General features: G+C 40.8%; 1 protein-coding gene across 1 annotated transcript; it reads left to right on the top strand.

Annotated features, from left to right (window-relative positions):
- Nucleotides 1–1,905: 1,905 nt before the first annotated feature.
- On the top strand, nt 1,906–6,772 carry UQCRFS1 (ubiquinol-cytochrome c reductase, Rieske iron-sulfur polypeptide 1; the record flags this gene model as incomplete). Its single annotated transcript, XM_079723186.1, has 2 exons — nt 1,906–2,119; nt 5,959–6,772. The coding sequence occupies 2 exons, from the start codon at nt 1,906–1,908 to the stop codon at nt 6,567–6,569; spliced, it is 825 nt and encodes a 274-aa protein (XP_079579312.1). The 3' UTR covers nt 6,570–6,772.
- Nucleotides 6,773–11,318: the final 4,546 nt, after the last annotated feature.

Genomic DNA, 11,318 nt, shown 5'->3' with positions numbered 1-11,318 from the left:
TAGGATATAGCTTGTGAATAGCAGAACTGGGATTGAACCCTGAGAGTCTAGTGATAACAATTCCTACTCTGCTCACCTTATAAAGCTCCTTCCCTTTTTCACCATTCATCCTTCACTTACTCTTACCCACCTCAGAGGGCTGTTGTGATATTAAGTGTGTTATTTTATGTAAAGCACTCCAACTGTACATGGCATGTACTAGCTTCTCTGAAAGGGTCTGCTTTTATCATTCGGGTTGTTGCTGGGGTGAACCCAGTGCCCGCCCTGTGGCTAGCCGAGCCAGGGTGGCCCCTGAAGAGGCCAGTTCCAATCCTGAGAGTACAACACAGTCCCTGGGGCAATAAGCAAGGCCAAGACCCAGGCCCTGAGGAGGGTCCAGGCAGAAGTGGTCAGTGTGCTGTGGACCTAGAGAGGAATATCATTGAGTCATCAGGAATCAAATGAAGGCTTCTCAGAGTAGGTAGATGATATGTCAGATAAAAACAATACCAGCAAACCCTAACCTGGAGCTTAGTATGCGCCAGGCCCCTTGGGTGCTTTATACATGTTAATACATTTATTCCTCACAGACGGTATCATCACCATCTCCATTTTAGGTGAGGAAACTGAGGCATAGAGGGGTTAGGAAACTTGCCTAGGTCACAGAGCTCATGCAAGCGCACAGAGAAACTTCATTGGTTCATACACCCACCACCATCACAACTCTGCCAAATCTGTGCACTGCTTGTATTAATATTTACTTAATATTTAAATTAACTCACTTTTGACTAAATAAATGTAAAACAAATTTTATCTCACTACAGTCTTTGGAAAATCAGTATGGTTAGAAAATGTATACCACGAAAATAAACTATTATTAAATCCTCTCTAGATTCAACTACCTAACGGCTTTGAATTTAAGACCTATTCTATTAAAGGAGAGATTTAGTAAGTCTTGAGAAGAATTAAAGGTATACTAACACCAAACTGGGACTTTCTCATTGGTGTAATCAGAAGAATTTAAAGAGAAGTAAAAGGGGAATAACATTCTCACCATGTGATAGAAACTGATTTAGGGACGTATCTCTGCATCCCCTGAAATCTCACTTAGGGAAACTGTGACAATAGGTAAGAGCACAGACTAAGAAGACAGATTTCCCCACTTCAGAGCTTACTGGGTTACCCTGTCCTGGGCACATAATTCCTCTAAACTTCTGTTTCCTCACTGGTAAAATAGTAGCTATAGGGATCTTGATTATAAATGAAAGAATGAAGTAAAGCACAAAATCTAATACATAGTAAACGCTTAATAAACATAAGCCACCACCATCATCATCATTATTAAGCTTTGCACATAAGTCTCTGGACTTTTAAAAATGCTTTTAAGGTTTTAGTTAGATAATGATAATAATCATTATAGTAAACACATAGTAATTACTACATATTAAGTTCTGCTCTGGGTTTTCTATGTATACCCAACCATATTTTACATATATGGTTGGGTATATATATAAACATTTGCACACATGTTAAGAACTATTATTATCCCTATTTAAACTATTATGACAACTTATTCTTATCCCTAGGTTCCCATAAATGAGGCTTTTGCCCTAACGGACGCAAAATCGACCCATGGGACATTCCTGGGGGCCTCCATTGCCCCCTTTCTTGGGGCAGATCCCTGAATTCAGGCCGCTAGACACCCGGGGCTAACACAGGAGGCAGCACGCCCTCCTACCTGCCCGGCCTCGCACCGCCTCTGACTCTGCAGTGCTCCAGGCTCGCCCCGCCCTGTGTGGGGGCGGGGCTCCTCTTCTGCCGTCGCGCTGACGTCACGGGTCCCGCGCCTTCAGCGCCTCTTCGCGCCTGCGCCGCGGGAGGTTGGTTGTCCCTGTGACCGGCTTGGGTTTTGGAGCTGCCGTCGCCATGTTGTCGGTCGCAGTTCGCTCGGGCCCGTTTGCGCCCGTCCTGTCGGCCACGTCCCGCAGCGTGGCGGGCGCGCTGCGGCCCCTGGTGCAGGCCGCGGTGCCCGCCACTTCGGAGTCGCCAGTACTGGATGTGAAGCGGTCCTTTCTGTGCCGGGAGTCGCTGAGTGGCCAGGCCGCGGCCCGGCCTTTGGTCGCCTCCGTGGGCCTCAATGGTGAGCCGGGCTGAGGGGAACGACCGGGGGTTGAGGGGTCCCTCTTTTCTTGCTCCCTCCGACCCCGGACCCAGGGAGCAGCCGAGAAGGGCGGGGGGTCTGCCGGAAGATGGAGCGGAGCCCTGTTTGTGGATGGGGTTGCCTGCCGGGCTGGGTCGACCTTGGGCAGGTCTCTGTACCTCCCCGGGCCTCGGTGTCCTCACCTGTGCGGGGGCGTTGCTCCGTTGGGCGGTCTCAGATGACCTCCATCTCTGACATTCTGGGCCTCTGTGGTTGTGTATAGGCTTCCCAACCACAGGCTAAATTTTCTACTTCGTCGGTTAAGTTCAAGAACTATGGAGTCCGACTGCTTCTAGCAAAGTCTGACAAGAGATTTTGCTGCTTACAGGTCGTTTGCCTTTGGGCAAATTCCTAAACGCCCTCACCAGTGAAATGGATTAATGATTATACCAATTTCCTAGGTTATATCGTAAGGTTCAGATGGAAAAATTATACGTTAAGCCATTAACACATTCTGGGGGCACTTTATAAATTCTCAAAAAATAGGAATTGCTTTTAATATTTGAAAAGTTGTCCCGCTCGCTACCTCCCATCCTTTAGTGTCTTCCCATGTCACCACCGCAGATCCGAAGAAAAAGAAACGAGCCGCAAGGTCGTTTATAGTGTAGACTGCACTGCAGAGTGTCAGCAGTGTTTTCAGGCACTGGGCCAAAGGGTTTTCACACCGTGATGAATTTCATCCTCAAGAAGAGCAACCGGCGGAGGTCGATGATACTCCCATTTTACAGATGAGAAAACAGACTACAAGAGGTGAATTGACTTGCACAAGGATACACGTTGTGTACGTGATAGTGCGTGGATTTGAAAGACTGATTTAGCCATAAGCTTTCACCAGGAGTGTGTTTTACACCCTCCGTCAGCAGAGCCTAGTTTATCTTTGGTGCCTTGTTTTCTGTTTTTCTTTTTATGCTCTGTTTGGAGATCCTGAATTGGCACCTTGTGAGCCAGGTGCCTGAGGTCTGCCCAACTTGCATAGTTTTAAAAAACAGACTATTTCTGGCGTCTCTGGAAATGTTGAAAGTTGGCAGCACTGGGCTCTAGTTCCATGTCTAGTGCGCTGTGCATTGGCTGCACCCTTAGTCGGAGCAAGTGCTTTTCCAGTTCATCACAGCCCTCATCGGGTCTACTTGATTCGTTTTGCTACCTGCCTGGCCTCATTGACAGTTGTATTGGTGACCCTTGCCCTACACCAGGTTGCCCCCACCCTCTTTATTCTGCCTTCATTCACCCTTTTCTCTTTACTTTAAATGGTCTCCCACTCAGTTTTCCACATTTCCAAGTCTTACGCATCCTTTCAATCTCAACTCAGGATCAGGTCAATAAAATTTTACCTTTGCTGATTTCTTTACGTTTTATAGCACATTAACACTTTCCATTCTATTGCATTTATTGGTGATTCCTCTGACCTTGAGCTTCAATGTGTAGAGAATATCTCCTTTATTTTTCTATCTTCCACAGTCTCAGGTTTTGCATATAGTTGGTGCAGAGTGTTTGTGAATGAATAAAGTGGCAGTTTTTTTTAGCAGGCACCAGTGGGTTTTAGAGAAGTTGCCCAAGCCAGTTCTTTGGACCTTGAGGTGAGAAACACTAAGGGAGGAGAAAATTTCAGTAACAAAGGTGAATAGTATCTTGGAATTTGTCAAATAGCTAAAGAGTTTCTTCTCAAAATCAGGGGCTTACCTGACTTCTCCAAGAAGTGGTCAAGTAGAAACATAAGGCAAAGCTCTTTTCTGTAATCATGCCTTCAGCTTGAAGCTTAAATTCGTATTAAAATCTCCTGTATAGATGGTTTGTGGAAAGATGGTTAGTAGAGGATGTGGGAAGGGGTGGTTGGGTCAGGAGAAGATCCCTGAGTTGGGACACATTAGAGCTCACCTTAAACAAAACAAAACAAACCAAAAAACCCTGGTTTGTTATAATGCCTTAAGTTTTCTCCATTTCTAGATGATGTTTCTATAAGTATCTGATTTTATTTTAGTTTAGAGCTAAATCTGGCTAGCATTTTTGCTACTAAGTCACACCTAATACAATTCATATAAATTATTTAGAGAATGATTTTTGCAATATGGCAGTTTATGTTCTTGATGGTGGAGCTCAGTATAAAGTGTAACCTACTAAATAGAATGGGAGTAGACAACTGGATTTCTTTTGCCACGAAATCTCTGGATGATAGTGACAAAGCCATTCTATTTAGTGTCCCTGTACATTTCCTTGTGTGGAAGGGTTGTAAATAGGGCTTTTAACGTAGAAGTATGAACTTTGGTTTCTTCATCTTTTAAGTATGATACACATCTTTCCTGTGTAATCCCAGACAGTGCTAAGGGAAAGTAATTCATACTTTAGTAGGGTAGTATGTGATATGTCACTTTGCCATAGTTGTGAATCTGAAGTAGTCACTACTTGTGTCCTGGTCCCCTACAGAAAATGTTGAGTGAGTTAGAAAAGTACATAGAGTGCTTTTAATAGGTTTCCCCATTGTCTATGAATACTTAGGCTTCCATAAAATTACTGACCTTGAGAACCATGTGAAATGTATTATTGTAATGTTTGACTGCTCAAGGAAGTATGTTAGGATGAGACAGCCTAGTAGGTCAAGTAGAATTGCAACTTATATGAAAATGCGTTTTAAAAGTTCATATTTCTTTTGGAAACATTTTCTAAAAGTAAGGAATTTTTTGTGTCCCCTTTTCTAAAAAGGAAACCTGTAGCAGATTTCCTTAAATGAGTATAGAGTTTACAAAGAGATTTACTTCCTGAAACATACTTAAAAGTGATACTGTAAGTTAATTTTTTGTCAGACGGTTAAAAATGGTATGGGACAGAAGGACATACCTGTTTTTTCAAAAAATAAACTGCTTGCATCCAGAATACTGCATAAACAGGAATTATTTGTTTATTTAATATTCATTTGATGTAAACATCTGGCCTTTTTATGGCCTGCAGTGGTAGTGTCCCAGCTGAGAGATCCTCAGCAGTAAAAAAAGTAAGATAATGCCCCTAGTCTTATAGATGTTATTGCCCTTCGCTGAAGAGCCGGATACATGAAAACTTTGCTCTTTTTTTTTTATATTAAATTGAAATAATTGGTTGTTTTGGAGATTCCATTTGATTTTGATAGCTACATATCCTGATAAGGATATCCTTTTCTACCCATTGGTGGTTTTACTTGAATTTATACCCCAAAATCTAGAATAGAAATCTCTAAGTTTTCTGCAACTAAAGTTATACTGTTTACAGAATGTTTATTATCTTATAATTAGTGTTTTATGAATTTTTAGCAGTTCTTTCAGAGAGCAGGTAGATAGGAAAATAAAGTTAGACATTTGGTTTAATAAGATGATCACACATCAATTTAATGAGTGGACTAGATGAGTTTTAGGGTCTCTTCTAATCCAGAAAATATGGGTGATATTTATGTCTTAGATTGAATTTTGGGGGGCTTAAAATATTGCTGTTTACAGTGCTATTTAACTTTTTTAACTTGATACACTGAATTGTTATGAATTCTGAATTGCAGTGTTCAATCAGGAGAACACAATTATACCTATTATCTAATGATTTCATACCAGTATGATAGGTAGTGGTTGACTTCATTTTGTTTTCAGTATTTTATATGCTGGCATTGCCAACTTGACCATTTCTGAGACCAGTGAGTGCCGTATTTCACATTTTTATAATTTGATTTTTGCTTGTGAATCCATAAAGTTCCATTTCCTGATGTATACCCCTTTCAGAGTCCATATCTAATTGTGTTTTTTAACCTTCCTTTTATCTTGCAGTCCCTGCTTCTGTTCGTTACTCCCATACGGACATCAAAGTGCCTGACTTCTCTGACTATCGTCGTGCTGAAGTGTTAGATAGTACAAAGTCTTCAAAAGAGAGCAGTGAGGCTAGAAGAGGTTTCTCCTATTTGATAACTGCAACAACTACTGTGGGTGTTGCGTATGCTGCCAAGAATGTCGTCTCTCAGTTTGTTTCCAGCATGAGTGCTTCTGCTGATGTGTTGGCCATGTCGAAAATCGAAATCAAGTTATCCGATATTCCAGAGGGCAAGAACATGGCTTTCAAATGGAGAGGCAAACCCCTGTTTGTGCGCCATAGAACCAAGAAGGAGATTGACCAGGAAGCTGCAGTTGAAGTGTCCCAGTTGAGGGACCCACAGCATGATTTAGAACGAGTAAAGAAACCTGAATGGATTATCTTGATAGGTGTTTGCACTCATCTTGGTTGTGTACCCATTGCAAATGCAGGAGATTTTGGTGGTTATTACTGCCCTTGCCATGGGTCACACTATGATGCATCTGGCAGGATCAGGAAGGGGCCTGCACCTCTCAACCTAGAAGTTCCCTCATATGAGTTCACCAGTGATGATATAGTGATTGTTGGCTAGAGACCAGGACTCAAGTCATAGGCTTCTTTCAGTCTTCATGTCACCTCAGAAGAGTTATTTGAAAACAAGCCTTCTGTACTTCAAATTAGTTGGTTTGAAATAGTTAAGAATTGCTAATGATGTGTTTGCAAACATGTGAAGTAAATTGAATTTTATGTTGAATACTTTCAAGCATTCACCTAATAAAGTCACTGTTAAACATTGTTATGCTTGAAGACTTCAAAGGTGCAGTGTCTGATAGTTGATTCTAATTAAAAATTACAGACCGGTGTACAAGATATTTGTGAAATCTGTAACTGACTTTATTTACCTTCTTTGTGTCAGGGACAGAGATTCTACAGAGCTCATGGTTAGGATGAGGTAGAATTAGCTGGTTGTCTCCAAGACCTGGGAGAAGTTTTTTGGCATTGGCAGGAACAATAGTATCCAAGTTTCCTTTATTTTGCACACCTGGCTATGTGTGTGGGATACCCCTCCACTCCCCCCTGTATGACGGGCCAAGAAATTTTATTCATCATTTATGGGAGTAACTTAGTAATTAGAATTCTTCAGTTTTAAGAGGCAGTGGCATGGGATATTAGCTGAGGGAAGCTTTCCAAAAGGGGAGTGCTCCTCTGTTATTTCCTTCATCTGGTGTGGCTATTCATGCCTCCCAAAGCTCCTGCATCCATCCTATCAAGAGGAAGAAAGGGGGTAGTGCATCTGAGATTTAATACTATCTTTGTGTGAAAGTGATCCTGCTGGTTTTGTTTCTTTGATGATTACATTTTGAGATGTTAACAACAATATCTTTTGTTATTCAAAATTTTATTTTTTTACATAAACAGGTCTATCTTTTCTGCTATAGGTTTTAAGTGTTCTGTCATGATTAAGAAGGTCTTTCCATCCTCAAATTACATATACGTTTTCTGAGATTTTCTTAAATTTTTTTGTCTTACATGCATTTTAATCTCCCTAGATTTTATTTTTATGCATAATAAGAGCTAGGCTCCAACTGTTTTCTTTGAGATGGATGGTAGGTTTTCCAATCACCACTTATTAAACAAACCATTCTTTCTCCTCTGAACTGAATCCTGTTTTTCTTGTATAAAATTCTCATATACCTTGAGATCTAGTTCTTGATAGTCTATTTTGTTCCACTGACCTGTCTGTTCCCATGTCAATATCATATTAATTCAACTACAATTATTTTATAGTAGGTTCTTGTATCCAAAGCAAATCTTCATTCTTCTTTTTTATATTTTTCTTGGCCATTCCTGGATATTTCTTCTTCTATATAAATTTTATGACCATTTTACCCTAAATAAAACAAAGTAAACAAAAAAAAAAATGCTGTAGCAATCCTAATTGGAAGTTCATTAAATGTATATGTTAATCTGGAGAGAATTTACTTTTTTTTTTTTTTTTTTAAATTTTTATTTATTTATTTTATGGCTGTGTTGGGTCTTCGTTTCTGTGCGAGGGCTTTCTCTAGTTGCGGCAAGCGGGGGCCACTCCTCATCGCGGTGCGCGGGCCTCTCATTATCGCGGCCTCTCTTGTTGCGAGCACAGGCTCCAGACGCGCAGGCTCAGTAATTGTGGCTCACGGGGCTAGCTGCTCCGCGGCATGTGGGATCCTCCCAGACCAGGGCTCGAACCCATGTCCCCTGCATTGGCAGGCAGATTCTCAACCACTGCACCACCAGGGAAGCCCCGAGAATTTACTTTTTAATAAAACTAAGTTATCCCATTCAAGAGCTTCTATCTTTCCATTTATTTAGATCTTGATTTAAACTTCTCTCTATAGTCCTGTACATTTCTAATGAAATGCATTCATGTTTTATGTTTTTTTGGTCACAAACACATTTAACAAATATTTATTTAGCATCTACTATACATCAAGCACTGTTCTAGGTCCTGAGAATAGTGACTTAAAAAGTCTTCACCCAAGAGTAGCTTACGTATTATAAAGGTAATGCTTTTCCCCATTTTCATTTTTAGGAACTTACTTCTGATGTAGTGAAAAGCTTTGATTTAGAATACTTGTCTCACATCTCAACACCTTACCAAATTCTTAATTCTTGTGTTTTAATTAGGGCCTCTAGGTTTTCTGGAAATGTTACATTATCAACAAAAAAAATGTAGCTTTATCTCTTATTTTCAAGGATTTGTACTGATTATTTCATTTTCTTGTCCTATCTATTACATTTTCTAGAACCTCCAAAATAGTGTTAAATAATGCTAGTGATAGTGGGTATCACTAGCTAGTCCTAATCTTTGGAGTCATCCTAGTGTTTCACAATTTTAGAATGTTTGTTATTAGTTTTGCTAAATAGCCTTTCTCATATTTCAAGTTTCTCCTTCCCTATTTATTTAGATTGGTGTTAGAAATGCCTTTTCTCCATCTATTGATAGCTTTATATGTTTTTTCTTCTTTGTTGCTTTAATAAAGAGTGTTGATACCAAATCACATCACATTCCTAGAATAAACCTTATGTAGTCAAAGTTTATTGTTCTTTTGCTACATTGTTTGATTTTGGGGGGAGGAGGGCGATGCTGGGTACTATGTATTTTAGTGATGGTACATGACAAGGTAGTGCTCCCTAAGCCCTTCCTCTTCTTCAGAGGGTCTGGATTGGAAACTGTGTTGAGCACAGGAAATTATCAGTGTGTTGAGGGATCGAGCTGGGGCGAGGACTCCACCACTGAGGGCCTCTCACTGTGGCTGGTGGTTCAGGGCTCTTACTTCTTAGAGGCCATGTGGACCATTAAGGGCCACCACCCTATTGCTGTAGTCAAATACACTGTCATACCAGGAAATAAGCTTGACAAAGTGGTCACTGAGGGCATTTTCCAGCCCCAGCATCAAAGGTGGAAAAGTAGGTTTCACTGCAAAAGTTACAGGAGACAAGCTGGTTGTCAGTGTAGCCCAGGATGCCCTTTAGGGGGGCCTTCTGATGTCCACTTCACCACCTTCTTGATGTCATCATGTTTAACAGCTTTTTCTAGATGGCAGGTCAGATCCACAAACAACACACTAGGGGGGTGGAGACACGGAAAGCCATACTAGTGAGTTTACCATTCAGCTCAGGGATAACTTGCCTACAGCCTTGGAGATGGCCTTTCCATTTATGACAAGCTTCCCATTCTCAGCCTTCACTGTACTACTGAACTTGCCATGGGTGAAATTATACTGGAACATGTGGACCAAGTATTTGATGTCAATGAAGGGGTCATTAATAACAATATCCACTTTGACAGAGTTAAAAGTAACCCTAATGACCAGATGCCCAATACAGCCAAATCCATTCAATCCACCCTTTACCATCGTGTCTCAGGGATGATGTGGCTATCTGTCAAAGGGGAGGAGCAGAGAGCCCAGATTTCTGTTACTGGTATTTTATTTAGAAATTTCCATTTATTCAGTAAATGAGACTGATGTATTATTTTATTTTTGTATATTTCATAGCAGGTTTCAATACTAAATTTATGATAAATTCATAAAATGAATTGTAGGGCTTCCATCTCCCACCTCACCCCACACCCCCATGATGCAGAATTTTGCTAACCCCAAGTATGCTTCATGGACTAGCGGCATGGACATCACCTGGATGTCAAGCTCATTTCCTGAAACTTGTTAGAAATGCAGAATCTGAGGCCCTAACCCAGACCTACAGAATCAGAATGTGCATCATGAACAAGATCCCCATATGAATATGCACAGTAAGATTGGAGAAGCTCTGACCTAGACTACTTTAAACAGCATTAGAATTACCTTTTCTTTAAAGTGTCATATAGAACTCAGATGAAGACAACCAGTCATGGTAACTTTTTATACTTAACTTTATCTATGCTAATTGGTGTATTCAAGGTATCTGCTTCTTGAGTTAATTTTGGTATTTTACATTTTGTTAGTAAATCATCTGTATCCCCAGGGCTTTATAACTTTGTTGCAGCAGAGTTGCATTATTTTATTATTAACCTCTTCCATCAAGGGTTTTTTGCAACAGAGTTGCATTATTTTATTATTAACCTCTTCCATCAAGGGATGATGGCCAGTTCTTTTCCTCATCTTATGTATTTTTACTCTCATTTTTTCTTTATTTTATCTATTTTCTTGGTCTTTTCAAATAACCAGCTTTTGGATTCAATTAGTAATAATCCTTCGATGTTAAATGGGTGTGTGTGGGGGGGCACCCTACAATGTGAACCATTACTGTGAATGAGTTTAGCTTTGCTCTCTATTAGCATCAAAACCATGTACACGGGACTTCCCTGGTGGCGCAGTGATTAAGAACCCACCTGCCAATGCAAGGGACACAGGTTCGATCCCTGATCTAAGATCCCACATGCCACAGAGCAACTAAGCCCGGGCACCGCAACTACAGAGCCTGCACTCTAGAGCCCAGGCTCTGCAACAAGAGAAGCCGCCACCGCAATGAGAAGCCTGCGCACCGCAACGAAAGATAGTCCCAGCTCGCCGCAACTAGAGAAAGCCCGCGCGCAGCGACGAAGACCCAACGCAGCCATAAATAGATAGATAGCTAGATAGATAGATAAATAGTTTTAAAAAACCCAAACGTACACTTGCAAATCTGAACTTCCAGGGAAGAATGCAGGATTAATACCAATCTTCAATTGATAAAATACAGTCTTGAATAGGAACATACCTCCACCTAAATTGCTTTTCTACATACCTAATCGTATTCTAAAGTCATCTACGGCCTCACTGGTATACCTCACTGAATAATGCTTCAAGTTTTTGTACAT

Source organism: Hyperoodon ampullatus (genome assembly GCF_949752795.1).
Source record: "Hyperoodon ampullatus genome assembly, chromosome: 18".
In the NCBI taxonomy this organism is placed as follows: domain Eukaryota; kingdom Metazoa; phylum Chordata; class Mammalia; order Artiodactyla; family Ziphiidae; genus Hyperoodon; species Hyperoodon ampullatus.
Note: the sequence above shows the minus strand (reverse complement) of the source record. Positions and strands in the feature narration are given on the sequence as shown.